The following is a 15,981-nucleotide window of genomic DNA, read 5'->3' as shown; positions in this document are numbered from 1 at the left end:
TTTATAGACACCCACGTCTGATGGAGTGCAAGTGATGCTCGGCTTGTCTCAAGCTTTGCTCTGCAAGCATCTGATTGCAGGGAGAGGGGGTGGGGGAGGGAAATATCCCTGCATCCACAGAACATCCACAGTTCCCATCTGGAGCTGTTTGCCTCCTCTCTTCTGCTGACCAGAGAAGCAGCCAGGTGGAACCAGTTTGGGGAACGGGTAGTGGCAGAGCTGCTTCATTTCCCTGCCATAAACACACAGACATGCAGCATGCAGCTTCTGACATACAGCCCAAACACTGCTGAATTACTCAGTGCAATATCTCAACATGCAGCATCTCCCACTTCCACCTGGACAAGATTGCTGGAGGGAGAAAAAAGGTCATCCAACATTTTGCATCTCTAGCTAATGGTGGCTTCTCTGTTTCCCATGTTCTTCCAAGGATTTTCTTTCCTTTGAGTACACCCCCCACCACTGAGTTGCCTCAGCTACCAGGAGAGTGACACTGATGTGACTCTGAAGGCTTCTCAAAGGACTCTGACCAATCTCAGCTGCAAGGGAGGCAAAGCCACAGCAACAACAGAAGCATTATCACTGCCAGCAGGCTCAGGAAGCCCACACTGCACAAGCTGAGGCACAGAAGAGTCAGTAGCAGGTGGAAGGGAAGCTCTCATGTGCTGAAACAAACACAACCACCTGCCTGGCATGGCCTGTACACTTCCATTGTTCCCTATTCTACTCTCTTCCTCACCAGCCATATCACAACCCTCYGGCAAGCCACACTCAGCTGCTGAGTGCAGGAAGAGCAAGGACTGGGGCAGTCTTGTAATTCTGTGCAGGACACCCAGAATGTTGGGCTAGAAAGGGGCTGCTTGAATCACGCTGCAGTGTGGGGCAGGATGCAGACCCCTGCCTATGCAACCCTCCCAGCCTCATGGCTTGGGCCAAAGGAGCAACTATGTTTCCTGGATAAACAGGTCACAAGCTCATGGCAGAGGACAGCAGGGTTGGGGCATGCACAGCTCATCTGCACAAAACTCTCTGTGGTCCCATGGCTGCTTGCAGAGTTTTGAGCAATGCCTTTAGCCAGGTCACTGGTCCAGATGCCTCCAGGCAGACTGCTGGGCTTCACTCTACCATCAGACCCACCTGACCCAGAACGTGGCATGCTGTGCACAAGCATCACTGTGCTCACAGTCTCTGCTGCAAGCTGGACATTTTTTCCCTCCCAGAAGCCTTCTCTCCAAGCTGTGAGGAGGAAAGGCAAAACCTCCACCCAACAGTCTTCCTGGCAGCTGTTCTCTGCTCCCCCATTCCTTGCCCTGTCATTTCTGCATCACTGATCCACACAGAAAGGCAGTACGGAGAGAGCAGGCAATGCTGTCTCTCAGTGGCAGGGAATCAGCAGGTCTACCAACAACACCAAGCCCAGCACCAGGCCTCTCTTTGCAAAGGGGTCGTGAGGCACAATCCCATTTGAAGATGGTAAAGGGTTGCTCCTCAGGCTGTCCCTGCTCCCCTTTTGCCCACAAGAGAACCCGGACAGAGCTAAGCCAAATGCTGCCACTGTCCTGACTTCCTCAGGCACAACTCCCAGACACACTGCTCCCAGCCATTCCCTGACTCCAGCCCTGTTCCCAGCAGCCAGTTCCCCCCAAGTTTTGCATTCACTTGAGAGACTGGCTTAAAAGAAAAACTGAGTTCATCCCAGGAGTGTCTGAGGATGGGCTACAATGAGCAGCTGAGACAAGACAGACCAAGTGCAAGAGGGGGACTGCGGGCAAAGGGGGTTGGGGCAGGCTGCCTGGGCCCAGGTGGTATAGCAGTGCCTCCCCAAGAGATGTGCTGTCAGGTTTCAGACATGGCCCAGGCGAATTTGTTCCTCAGTCCTTCCAGGACAGCAGTGGGCTGAGCTTCTTCTGGGAAGGCCTGTCAGGGGCATGGCAGGAGGACAGTCTTCAAGAGTGTGTAGAGTGCTTTTAGACTCCTACCTGTTGTATTTATGGCCTTTGGTGAAGGAAAGCCAGGGCCTCATGGGGCACTGGATGAGCCCTATAGGAAGAGGGGAAGAGAGAGAAAGTGGTGAGTATATTTTGGACCTGACCCAGAGCAGTGTAGGTGATAAAACCCAAAGGAGTCAATGGCATGGCTGCACAAGAGCCCAAATGTCTGTCCTTCCACATCATTTTGATGGCAGTGGAGAGACCCCTGTCCCTTGAAGCTGAGCAGGGGAGATGCTGCTCTTGCTCAGCCCTCGCTCTGAAGGGACAGGGAATGTTGAAATGGTATCCAGGGCTGGAGGAGCTGGTTACTGCATGGGAACAGCTCTAGAGCTGCACTCTGCAGACAGACACTGGGCTGCAGGCAGAAACTGAGCACTCTTTTTTTATGGGGAAATCTCCACTGAATTCAGCAGGAGGGAGCCAGGGAGACACTGAACGGGAACGCTGGCTCCAGCTGCCTCATTGGCCAAGGGTCTGGGGCACCCTGTAATACAAACACCAACACACAACCCAACAGTCCTGGACAAACCAGGGCTGGTAGCCTACATATCCACTAAGCCTCCAACAGTCTGCAGGCCTTCAGCTACAGGTGAGTGAGAACCATATAGGCAAGAAGTCCTGGGCTTTCTACATGTTATTCTTCCTCTAGACAGTCTCAGACTTTTGTGAGGATTCACTTTTCACTTCCAAAATCACCCAACTTCCTACAAAACTGCTTGGATCTCACCAGTAATCTCTTGCCATAGGGAGACCTAGAAGGGATACTGAGAGTCTCTTCTGACAAGCAGGTCTGACCTGGGTGTCCTGCATATTTAGTGTCACTGGACAACTTCATTTTTCCACTTCTCATCCAGAAACTAAATTTCAAGGAAATTGCCTCCAAAAATAGGTCTAAATGGAAAAAAGATGTCATCAAAACTCCTTTGAGTTTTCAAACAGGGTAGAGCCAGGGAGAACATTGCAGAAAAAGGAACTGAAGCCATCCTTAAAAACATGTTAGGGTTTTCTTGGCTCAGCTGCAATTATTGCTCTAAAAGCTGAGGATGTAAGATAGGGAAGAAAGTGTGTGTGGGAGGGAGGGGGGGGAGAGAAAGGCAACAGCAGCATGGAAGGAAATTCAACACTGCCAAGTGAAAGCCACAGTGACAAGCAGGATTTATTTCCTTGCAGAAGAGTTTCCCATGTTATCCATTACACAGAGAAGAAGAAAAGATATTATTCTGAAGAACATGGGCCGCAAAAGTAAGTATCCTAGGAGGGTTTTACCTTGGATGCTGCAGCCAAGAAATTACCCTTATGTATGCCATTCCCCCCACCACCACACACACAACAGATGAGCTTAGGCCAGCATAAAACTGCTTCAAATAAAATCCTATTACTAGCCTCACTTGCTGGAAGGTATGTGTCTATTACAGCAAAGAAATCCAAACATCCAAGCCCCAGTTCTGGGCAGATTTCTATCCCAGGGACATGGATGTTTTCCACAGGCTCTGCATTTACCCATTCCCACTGCACCTGATTCCCTTCCTGGGAATGCCATTTGCCTGAGGCGTTGCTGGCCTTATTTCTCAATACAAGGATACCAAAGTATGGGCTTCCCCTGCAGGAACTGCCTATCACTGTGACCCCCTCTTCCTTCCTCAAATCTACCTGAAGTTGTGTAGTAACCAGGAACTTGTGTCATGGCTGGGAAAAAGAAGGCTTCACCTCTGGCAACAGCACATAGCAGAGCTGGGAGAGCTGTTGCAGTCTGCACTGTAAAGACATGCCCCAAGTATGGCTGTTAACTCATGCCTTGGCTTAGCTGTTCCCATCCCTCCCTCCCATTCACCCAGCCTCGGCACCAGGCAGACAGAGAAGCCATCTGCCCTCTGGGCCAGGCAGAAAATAGGCAATTTGGGTGGGATGGAAGTGCCTAAACCCAAAATGACTGCCTGGATATCTCCTGGCTCAGCCAAGCTTAACCAAAGAGGTACCCAAATCCCTTAGGCATCCATTTCTTGATACCTCATTCTTGATCAAGAAAAGATTTAAACCCACTTCCTCTTTCCACTCATATGGATGTCTCAGGCCAAATGGAAAGTCCTGGCAAGTTTTACCCTGACTCTCTGATGATGGAAGCACCAAACTTCCCCTGGAGCTGTCTATCCTGATAGGAGCCATTCCCTGATGGGACATCTCTGACTCCACTCTTCGTACCCTCAGCCCACGGGAGACAGAGAAGGCAGCTCTATTACCAGCTGTGACTGCGCTGCCAGGATCTCTGGTAAGGCTCCTGGACCAATCTACTTAATAAATACTCAAGTAAGACAGCTTGGAGTCTAAGACCTCTTTGGGCCAGAATCAGAGACTTGAGAACGCTTGTCTGTGCTCTCCTTGCCTACACAAAGAAGAAAATGGCTAGCACTCCTCTCCCAACTCCTTGACACAGCCCAGCCACCAGGCATGAGTGGTGGGAAATTCCCCAAGGGCAGAGAAATGGGAAAGGACACCGAATCAGGAAAGGGATCACAGGAAAGGAAATGCTGCAATGGATCCCCTCCTGTCAGGTTCATGTGATGCTTCCTGAACTTTCAGTAAACCTTGTGCAACATAAGGAAGTACCCAAGCTGGAGATCAGCCCTGTCCACAAAACCTCACAGTTCCTCATCCCAAACATGTGTCCTCTGGGAAGCTGTGTGGGGACAGGGACTAAGTGGCCTCTCTCAGAGCCTGTCCCGCACCACTGCATACACAGCCACACATTTCCCTGTGTGTCAAGAGCAAAGGACAGGACAAGACCTCTCTCTAGCTGCACAGCTGCCCAAAACTGTGATTGGGAGAGACACCTCTGGTCACGGGAGCTCCTGATGAGGAAGAAAGTATTTTCTCCCCTAGCTCTAAGAACTGCCCTGACCACATCAATAACCCCTTACAGACACAGGTTCCCAGAATGGCCACACATTCATCATGGGGATAAAACCCCCTTTTGCAAGCAGAGAGGAACAAAAGTGCTGCTACGGATCACACAGCCACAGAGCAGGAGCATATGGGAGCAGGTCAGGTCCCATGGTAGTGAAGCCATGCTGCCTTCAAATAGGGAAGAGGAGATCACTCAGCAACTCTCCCAGGAGAACAGGCAAGTGCACTTTATCCAGGCTGTGCCAGGACAGATACTCACTATCAGCACCGTACAACATGAAAGCAGAAGTTACTTTCTCCCTGCTCATGCTATATCAGATTATGACCATTCCACTGGACAGTCACGAATGACACCAACTGCTAGCGCTGTCCTGATACATCCAACCAGTTATGATCCAGAGCTCATAGAGGAGTTTATTTCCTGTGTCCCCCTCACAAACTGCAGCAAATCTTCCTGGCTGAGAAATTTGCAACACAGCAGCACACCACTGCCACAAAACCACCTCCTTCCTACAACAGCTATAGTTTTATTCCTGGTTACCAGTCTGATTACAGAGACAGCACATGCTTTCTTGGCAATTTCAGCTGGTTTTCCTACAAGTATGTCAACATCATGGGCAGGATTTCTTTCCCTTCCTTGCACCTGCATTGTCCTGATGACAGAGAGAGCAGGACGCAATTCAGCTGACAGCGCTTGGAAAGGAGAGGCCTGAAATCATCTGTGACCTGAGGCAGGAGGGCTTGCAGATTAGCTGTCTCAGCACAGATGGAGAGTGCAATTGTCTTTCATCTCACCAGGCAGGGTCTGGAGAAGTAAATCTGCACACAAAACCCTGACTGCCTGGGTTTGGATCACCTTCCAATAATATTTCCTGACACATAGCATCCCAGAGGGCTGGGGCATGGGCCCTGATTGCAAGTTTCAGAATCATTTCAAGGCACAAAACACAATCCTCCTCTCTCAGCCCCAGGCAGTAGCTCTATGCTCACAGAAGTTGGCAAGCATCAGGTAGGCCAGCCACTCAAACTTCATCATCTGAGCATCCTTCCATCATAGCATGCACCAAAAAGCCACCCAGCCCTCTAATAGCATGGAAAATCCTCTCTCCACACCATCCTGCAGGACCAAGTGCCCTCAGGGATTAGTGCTTGCTGCCAGCACACCGGGCTAGTTCTGAGGACCAGAAAAAACAGCCTGGATCTCAAGAGTCTGCTTGTCACTACACGATGGACTGACACACTGTCAGGAATCATCTCTTCACATGTCGCAGCTCCCCCATGCAGACAAAGCATGATGCTGCAGATCACAGGGAAGGTTTGGGTACTGCAAATTTATGTCCTTGTGGATGGAACACCTCTGCTGTGAGCTGAGCTTGGCTTTGAAATGTTCAGAGCTAGACGGCCACCCAAGGAAGGTCTATATGCCACTGGCCAGTACCTGAAGGGTCCCTTGCACACCAGTGGCAGAGATGGGAACTGAACCCAAATCTCTAAGCACGTTCCCCTTGCCTGCATTGGGTCCCTCTGGAGCGTGAACATACACAAGCTTCTGTGGTGTATGCGCCCAGCATAGCTACAGCACAGACACAGCTGAAATGGATCCATATGACGGCAGCTGTTTTTTTATACTCACACAGACTTATCATATGGCAAAAATGGGGTAGGTACTCCATAAAGCTCCTACTCTGGAGCATGGCCATCTCTGCCCCCCTACCCAGGTCCTTCCTACCACCGCAGCTCTGCAGATGTGAGGAAGAATCCACGGGACCCAGGCTCTCCAGGGCCACTGAAAAGGGTCCCCACGTCTCCTCGAAGCAAACAGGTAACACCTCGCCAAGCCAATGCACATCAAGAGCGAAGGGATCTCCATTTCTTTTCAGTGGAGTACATAACTGTGCAGTTCCCCAGGCAGCGAGTGAGCGTGCTCTCAGTGTCAGTAAGAAGAAGTCCTGATGTTTCCTAGGTCACAGCAGCTTCCCCAGCCAGCTCCCCATGGTGCTGAGGGCCAGCAGCGCAAGAAAAAACCTGGCAGCCAGGATGAGAAGACAGCTCCTTTCCCCACTAGACAGTTTGATGCCAGATGGCCTGATGAGGTCTCAGGTGCCCTGCATCCCTCCAGAGAGCACAGCACCATGGGCTGAGGCAGCGTCCTCATGCAGACAGGGCAGCCCTGATCTCCTCATGGGAATCCAGGCCAGAATACCTGCTACGGGAGGGCTGAGACCTCACTTGGCCGGGTGCGTTTCCAGGGATGTGGAAATGAAGTCTCCCAGCAGTGAATGTCTGCCTGGCTTTACACTGAAAATGGCCTAAGCTGCTTCACTCTCTGCTCTTCTCTTCTTCCACATGAAGCCACACAGGAGGGCAGCCAAGGAAGAAGGGAAGGGAGGAGACAGGAACAATGACAGAGCAATGAGTCCAGACAATGGCTGGAGACACTCATTCCCTTCATTAACATTACTACCATCCCACTCACCCATAGGGAAAATCCAACCCACAAGCACGACACCCTCACAGCTCACTCCATGTGATGCTCCCAGGGCAAATAAATTTAGTGCTAATTGTCTCACTCTGCATACTCCTGCATGCTGGGAAAAAAACACACTATGCTTTGTAGAGGCCTACAGTACAGGTCATGCTTGATCTGGACCTCACCTTAGCTTGACCAAAACGCAGCCTACCTTGAACTAACATGGACAGTATGACAGCAGGGGAGCTTGGGTCTGACAGGGCCAGGCTCCCGTGAACACAGCAGCCAGGGCTGGTGCATTGCTGCCAGCTGTGAGACAACCCAGAAAGCAGAGCTGATTCTAGTCCCCACCATCCTGACAAGCCATGTGCCTGCCCTGAGACCACCAGGAGGATCCTGAACAGCATTTTATCATTACCGAGACATTAGGAAAAAGGGATGAGCAGTGATTGATAATAATGAATTGCAAATATCTCCCTTCTGACCTTAAATTGGCAAGACCTGACTACCTCTCCCGTGTCCTTCCACAGGCTCTGCAAAGTCTTCCTGTCCTCCTCAGCTTTTCCACAAGCCTCCAGACACAGCACTACCCATCCATACCTGCCCTGGAAAGCCACCACCTTTGAGATCTGCTCGCCCTCAGCCCTGGGGCTCTGCTTCCTCTAGCAGATCCCACAGGCTCACTTCCAGCACCCAAACCGGAGTCCTCACCTTCATCAAGAGGGCAAGTCATGGTCTCCTCACACCAGAACAGCTCTGAGCAGCTATCTAGTCCCTATGCCTGCCCACAAGATCACCAGTACCAGGGTCATTCCTGACAAGTGTCTATCCAATCTGCTGTCAAAAAGCTTTGCTGACAGCTCTCACCCAGCTCCAGATGACAGCTACCACTGACAAGGGTATAACCCTTCACAGTGGGGTGGACATCTCTGGCTTGGAGTTCCCATAGCCTTGTCAGGACTGTTACCATCTTTTGGACTCTTTTTTGCAAATCTCTTCTTCCCACTGCCGTTAGTTCCCGTGCATACCCCCAAGGTGCCACAGCTGTTCTGTGCACAGCTTACGCTCCCACCACAAGGCTCAGCACGGTTCATCCCCTTAATTCACACCAGTGATTATTTCTAGGAGGTCACCCTTCAGTCATGGTTGGGTTTGCAGAGATACCCTAGGGAGAGCAATTGCTTGGGATGATACCCCAACTAGGAGCATTGTGACTGCTCCTTTCTAACTGCTTGGGTTGCTGGAAGCCAGACACAGCATGACATGGCAGCACAGGACAGAAGAACGAATGAGGATTCCTGAAACAAGGAATTAGCCAGCAATGCCCAGACAGGGCTATGAATTCAGCAAGAGCTGGCCAATCCCAACACACCCAAAAGCAAGAAACCCCAATTTAGCTGAACACCAGTGCCTTAGGTCTCTGAGGCAGCATCCTCCAGCTTCCACCAACCCACTGAATCATTTCTTTTCTTCCTTCCTTTTTCTTCCCCTGATCTGAACTCTCCTCTTCCCCTAGAAAGCTTCAGTGGTGCCTAAACCATTCCCAGCTAACATTCATACAAACCTCTTCTTCAAATCCTTTGACAACAGAGGTGATTTCCCTCTACCAGACCACAGCCCAGGCTTCTCTGCCTGGAGTTAAACACTTAATTTTCATTCAAGCTGAAAATCATCTTCTCTCCTCTAGTACCCCATGCTCTGGGGAATCTCACATTTTCATCTCCTCTAGAGTAGCCACCGTCTTATCCAGAATAGAGCTGGACCAAGGGATTTAAATGAAAGCAGTTCTCACAGACCCTTTCAGCCAAGCTTTGCATCACTCAGCCCAGCATCTGAGGCCACAGCAGCCGAGCGCTGGGAGTCTGGTTATTCAGCAGGGGAAGAGCAGCACAGTGATTCATCTTTCTTTTGATCTTTCGTCTGCCCTTGCCAGCTTGATACACTGACCCCAAAATTTCTGGCAGCTGGCAGACCTCTCTTCCTCCCCCCCTGAGATGGGGAAGCACTGAGAGGTGCTGGGACCCTTTTGGTGTTCAAGTGCTGTGCACTCAATCTGGTGGGTGAGCAAGTGCCCAGATGCCAAAGTTGCCAGGGAGATGAGCTTCCTCCTGGACTGCCCCTTGCTGTACCTGTCACCCTAAGCTCCCACTGAGGAGAGGAGTCCTCGGCCGTCTGCACTGAACAGTGAGCATAGCACAGTGCAGAGAATAACTCCCCACAGAGAGCAGGGCAGAGACTTCTTATTTAAACAGTACCATTTGGAGATGAAAGAGTAGTCCAGGAGTTATGGAGGGTGCATGCTTGCATTGTGGCAGCCTCCTCTGACCAGTAGGGAGAGCACAGAAGGATACAGGATTTGCTGACACCTTTCAGGGCCCCTTACTGTACCCTGCCCAGCTCCCACCAGTGCAACCAGCATCATCCACGTCACCACACCTGGCGCTAAGCAGGCCCAGTCCAACCAACAGAAGCTGTTAGACAGTCCCAATGCCTCCTGGCTCAGCAGGAGCCAGAGCGTGGGGGCAGGCTGGAGGCCTTTCCAGCATGTTATCCCTCAGGCTTCTCTGCAGTGAGAATTTCTCAAACTACCAGAGTCGCCCACGGGCTCCCCAGGCATGTAAGTTCTCTGGAAACCTGCTGCCCACCACTGATCAGACCTCTAAAGCTCCTCCTGGACAAGCGTGTTGCTCACCTGTCAACTCCAGCACCAGGAGCTGAGGTCCCAAACCCGGCAAAGCAACAGCTGTTCCTCATAGGACCCCCATCTTGCTGCCCACGTGAACTGGCAACCCCAGCTGAGCCCTCTGCAAGAGGCATCCTCACTCCAAAAGAACAGTACCAAAACTGAGGGTATGCTGCCTTTGTTGCAGGGCCCAGATTCCCTGAGGGACTTTGCTGTAGATTTTGGGATGTGCTGAATGCTTTAAGGCTCAGGGCTCTGGTGATTATGGTGCATTTTGCCTGATGCACCCCAAAACAAGTGGGGAGCTCAGCTGCTTCAGAACATGGCTCCCTTTTTGCCTGGCAATGGAGTTTATTGCCTCTGTGCTCCCGAGCATACACCATTTTCTGATCTAGATCCAAACTCAAGTCAAGGTGCTGCCTATGATTTAGAAAGGCCGTTATGCTTCGGGGCCCATCTCTCAGGGTTATTAGTTAGCAGAGCATGAAGAGAGCCACCAAAGAGCAGCTGGTGACCAGGGGCTCTGCATGGAGAAACCCTAGCTGTGGAAAGCAGCACTGCTGGGATCACTCAGAAGTGTTATTAGTCTCCTGTTACCCGTAGAGACCCATGGGGAGATGCTGTATTTAGTCAAACATTTCTGAAAGGGGGACTGAGAAATTAGCTGAGCTTTGCTCTGCGCATGGCACATTTCTGGGAGTGAGCCTTGGGCATGTTAGGTACAACTAAGTCATTTGAACCAGCAGCACTGGCTGAGCAAAGTTTTAGTTACCAGATTCCCTTCATGGCTGGCTCAGCCGAGACAAGGAACAGATCTGGCTATGGGGACCCAGTTACCCCTGGGTCCATTTCCAGGCAAAATTCTGTGCCAACTAAGCCAGGAGTAGGGAGCACATAGAAATGTGCCACCCTTGAGAGGGGTAAAAGCCTTCTGCAGCAAAGTGACCGTTCTCCGTCTGCAAAAGCTCAAGGCAAGAAGGAGGCAGGTTTTCACTCTTCTGTGAACCCAGGGAAGTGTAATTTTCTGAAGGTGGTGAGAAACAGTTTCAGACAGCTCTATTTAGCAGGGCAGCACATGAAAAAAAAGCTAATTTTGTTCCTCCCTGCTTTGCAGCTGTCCCGGGACAAGGGGACAACACTGGCATTGGTGACTGGCAGGCCGCACCCTTCCCCCGTGTCTGCTTGACTTGGAGCACATCGGATGATTTGCAAGTTAGCAGAGAGGAGTATTTTTGCATGAGCTGCTGGGCCAATGTTGCCAGTGCTATTTCAGGCAGCAACACCTACATTGTAATCCAAAAGGCTGTATTGTCCCGCGGGTGCTTCAAAATCGGGCCTCCCACTTCTCCTCACAGGCCAGGTATAACTAACCAGGCTCTGAGAGTTGGCAGATAAAACTCCCAGCAATGCATGGCCACCGAGTCTAACACCACAGCCCCAGCACATTCCTGGTTCCCACTGAGACCAATGCACCTTCTGACTGCAAAAAAAAAAAAACAGCTGTTCAGAAACCTCATCTCACAAGAAGTACCTGCTGCAAGAACAGGTCCTGTGTCTGAATATCCTCCCAGGGGATCTGCCACCACAAGATTACTCACTCAGACTAAGCTAATCCTACAGGAAAGTCCTATACTCAGTCCTGGACTTTTATAGCATTTTCAGTAAGGTGCTCCAAGAGACATACAAGCTCTAATTAAATCCACTTTGCAACTTCCTGCATACAGAGGTGGGAAGACATTCGCTCCCCTGTAAAAGCAGAAATCAGACAGGTTAAACTCTCATTAGCAAGAGCCCCTCCTGTATACAAAATATTTGCAAACATATCTTTGGCACAGGATGCATGAGTTCATTTAGAGGGGGAAGCAGACAATGACTTGAGAGGCTCTTAAAGGCCAGAAGGGTCAGGACCACAACCCCCTGTCTAAACTCAAATTAGGAGCAGTCCAGGCAGGGATACCACACAAGGCTGCCACGCTGCTGGTGAAAGCCAGCACTGCCTCTTGCAGCTATTTCTTCCTCCTTGATCTGTCCACATGGACACAGAGAAAATAAGAGACCATCCAAAACTAAGGTACTAAAAGTTGTAAAGAAAAGAGACAAGAGGAGAAGCAATAAAAGGAATCATTATATACATTATGGAAAACAATAATACTGCCCATGAAGAAGAGGCTTTTAAAATGGGCGGGTGGGTGGTGAGACCCATAGGACCCTGGGAGCCAGGGAGCAGTGACACTTTGAAAGCTGTTCCCTCTGTGCCAGGAAACTGCACTCATTCATTCAACCCACGACTGCGCAGAGAGACAGGGGCTGGAAACATCTGGGTTTTGCAGGTAGGGAAATTCCAACCTTTGCAGTTTGGCCAGCAGCAGATCTGGGCAATGTGAGAGTCCCCCTTCCAGGTTCTCAGCACAAGGCAAGGCAAACACAAAGGCTGAGACCCCTCATGTACGCCCTAGCTACAAAGGCCTTATTTGATCATTCCTGAAACACTCCACATACCAGCTGTGCAGTCTGATTTTCCTGTTTTGTCTCCTGCACCCCAGCTACCCCTCCCTTTTAGCCTTCCCAGCTGTGCCCAGTCAGGATATGGGTCCCGTGTTGTACCTCAACACCCTGAACCGAGCAGCACTTTCTCTTCTCCAAGCAAGCTGTGCGAACAAAAGCAGGGGCTGTCTGTGGGAGAGAGACATACATGCTCTAATCTCAAGCCTAATTCTGCAACACAACCTGGACCTTGGCAACCATCTTCTGGAGTCAGCAAGAGCAGAGGACACATAGTATCTTAGCCTCTGAGAAAGGTGTGTATGAATCACTAGAAAACAGACCCAGGCGCAGGGCCAGAGCAGGGAGATGGTCCTGTGAGGCCCCTGACTTTAGTAGGGGCAGGAGGAATTAGAGGGATCAGTGACATGCAGTCCCTCTCTGACAACGCAGAAGAGGCCCTAGTGTCTGTCCCATTTGCTCCATAATATCTTGCACAATGCTGCAGCCTGGCTTTACCTCAGAGAGCGCTTGGTGCCTGAACCCTTCACCCCCTGCTAATTCTGGGGTTGTCCACGGCCCGCTTCTGCAGCAAGAATGGGAAACAACCTAGTACTTCATCTCATTTTCTCTCCAAGCAGAAACCAAGGAGCAAGAAGGCAAGATGGTCTGGTTTCCCAGTCCATGCACCTTTCAGCAGCTCGGATGCTACAAATCAGAAGATCCTACCGGGAATGTCACCTTCAAAATTAACCTCCTGAAGCTCCAGCTGAACCTGAAAGCATGAAGTGCTTGGGGAACCACAACTTCAGCATGCTGTGGCTCCCATTTAATCTTCACCACTTAACAAACCCACAGTTATAACAGTTTCTAACCACCAGCTTTTTTTTTTTTTACAACATGCTGTATAATTCTGCTGAGACAATGATCCCAACAACCTGCAGAGTTCCTTAGCCAGAATGCCTGTTCATATGGTCAAAAATATAGAAACAAATGTTTCAGCTCCAAAAAGGTATCATGGGCAGAATGACATCCCTTAAGTTGTTGTTACATCAGCCTACACATTAACACTTTGGGCCTGATCCAGGAAGCAACTGAGCAGCCTCCATTCTTCTTAAAGTCCTATCTGGCTGCTCAGAGATGTGCAAGTTTGGAATTCCTCTTGCTTAACAAGAAAAAAAGCTGCCTGTTTTTTTTTGCTATGCTTCTACCTGACTGTGAGATCACAGTCCCAAGGAATTCCCTCATTTACCTTTCTTTTAACTCCACAACAGCTATTTTACTAAATCCTCTACATCCATGATGGCCCACATACAGATATACATGAAATTAGTGTCTCCCAAATTAGTTTTCTCATACGCAGTCCTAGCCCATTTTCCTCAACAACATATTATGATGTACAAGGTTCCTCCTTTCTCCCAGGTAATGTGATCTTCTAAATTTATCTTTTGGATATCTAAAAAAAGATACAGATCCAACTTTCACAATCTGGTATCAACAGTCCTGAATGGCAAAGTATTTGCCCCAGAAACATCTAGTTAACAACAACAACAACAACAAGCAAACATATGTTCATTATAGAGCTAAGTATAACTAGCATGGCACCTTGCCTTTAATGAGGCAAAAGGCCAATTAACATGATGAGCAAGTACTTATATACAGCATGTTGTCATTGAATGGAGAACCTGAATTCCTCAGAGACATGTCCTGCATATACTTATAATCCACCAAACAAGAGAGATACAAATTCATTTCTTATGGCACGGTGTGGCTCTCAGAGCTCCAGGTATTACTGGTTTTCTCAGGATTTTGTGACACAGTATCTGAGCATTAAAGCTGAACTGAGGGCCAGCCTTGCATTTTTGTAAGCTCAGATCCTAACCCTGGGAAAATGCAGTCATTGTCTTTGCTTGTGCTCCCCCCTCCCCTCCCAGCCTATTGCAACAGGAAATGTAAAGACCAGGTAAAAAGGAGTAATGCTCCAGCAGGCGCTTCCCTGCTGAAATCATTTCATAACCATGTTTAAAAAAAGGGTGACGAAGGATCAGTGCACAGCACATACAACAGAACAAGTGCATAGAGCTGCTTAAAGGAAGAAAGCTAAATGCATTAAATGAATAGAAGAAAACCAGCTTCTGAAAATTAGACCATTATTTTGAAAGAGGCAAAACTTCCCGATAGTTGTGGCACACCTGGAAAGCCAACATCTGTTCCACACACCTTGGGAAAGAGCCCATCTCCGCATTAGTAAACATGCCCAGGAAGAGCAATGCATCAGGCATCATCAGTGCGCACAGAGTTAACGGAGCCACTACCGCATGCCGGTAAAGGCTCTCCCAGTCGGGGGCTGGCTGCGATTACCAAGGAAAATCGAGGAAAGATACATTCAGTGGGTTGGGGGGCGGTGGGGGTGAGCGGCTGGAAAAGCCAGAAGGCACCAAGACCGAACGCTTCAGTGAACTGAAACGTGCGGCTAAAGACAACGCAAACGGGCTGGGAGCGGCCCCGGGGTGCATACGAAGCAGGGGCTGCGGGCCCTTCTCCGCCCGCCCGGCACTGGGGCCCGGGGACTAGGGGAGGCCGGGCACCGGCCGGGACCCTTGCCCCGGGCAAGCGGGGCGGGCCGCAGCCTGCACGGCTGCACAGGACCCCCAGCCGGGGAGGAGCGGGGCTGCGGCGGCCGGGCCCGCCGCGGCCGCGGGGAGAGAGCCGTTCGCATGCGCCGCCCTCCCCCGGTGCAAGGCACGGTTCACTGTGCGAACCGGAGGAGGGGGGCGATTGGCGAGGCAACCCCCCGCGCAGCCCGGGGCGGGGGACACAGTACGGACGGCGGCTGGCTGGGCCCCCGGCACCTGCGGGGAGCCGCCGGTCGGCGCCGTTCCTGGCGCCCCCCCCTCCACCGCCTGGGGCCGTTCCCGATCCCTGCCGCTGCCGCGCGGGGCCGGAGCCCCCCCGCCGCCGCCCGCCGCCGCGGCGCGGCCCGTACCGCAGTCCGCGCAGAGGATCCGCGCCACGTCCCGCTTGAGGTTCTTGCCGCTGGTGTCGAGCGGGGCGAAGGCGGTGCGGAAGACGAGCGGCTCCTCGGTGGGCTCCAGGAAGAAGATGTAGCGGTGGTTGCGCTTCACTTTGAAGCAGGGCGTCTTGGAGCCCACGCTGATGAGCTGCTCCCGCTGCAGCCCGCCGCTGTTGAGGGGCCACAAGTCGAGCACCTTGACCAGGACCCCCCCGGCGGGGCCGGCGGCGCCGCGGCTGTCATTGCTGCCGCCGGCGGGGGGGGCCACGGACTGCACCTTGCCCTCCAGCACCACCGCCGCCGTGTACGCCTGGTCCTGCACCGACTTGAGGCTGGGCGAGTAGCAGGCGAGGGAGACGCCGAAGAGCAGCATGGAGAAGCCGGGCGCCGGGTCGTGCCTCATGCCGCCGGCTGCCGCTCGCTCCCGCCGGCCCTGCGGCGG

General features: G+C 51.4%; 1 protein-coding gene across 1 annotated transcript in view; it reads right to left on the bottom strand.

Moving 5' to 3' along the window:
• Window positions 1-15,942, bottom strand: part of NRG2 (neuregulin 2) — a 171,702-nt gene extending 155,760 nt beyond the window's left edge. Inside the window, exon 1 of the mRNA XM_026067884.1 lies at window positions 15,513-15,942. Coding sequence (XP_025923669.1) covers window positions 15,513-15,942 — 430 coding nt within the window. The remainder of the gene's footprint in view (window positions 1-15,512) is intronic.
• Window positions 15,943-15,981: the final 39 nt, after the last annotated feature.

The sequence above is a fragment of the Apteryx rowi genome, unplaced genomic scaffold, assembly GCF_003343035.1.
Source record: "Apteryx rowi isolate R43461 unplaced genomic scaffold, aptRow1 scaffold_264, whole genome shotgun sequence".
Taxonomy (NCBI): Eukaryota; Metazoa; Chordata; class Aves; order Apterygiformes; family Apterygidae; genus Apteryx; species Apteryx rowi.
Note: the sequence above shows the minus strand (reverse complement) of the source record. Positions and strands in the feature narration are given on the sequence as shown.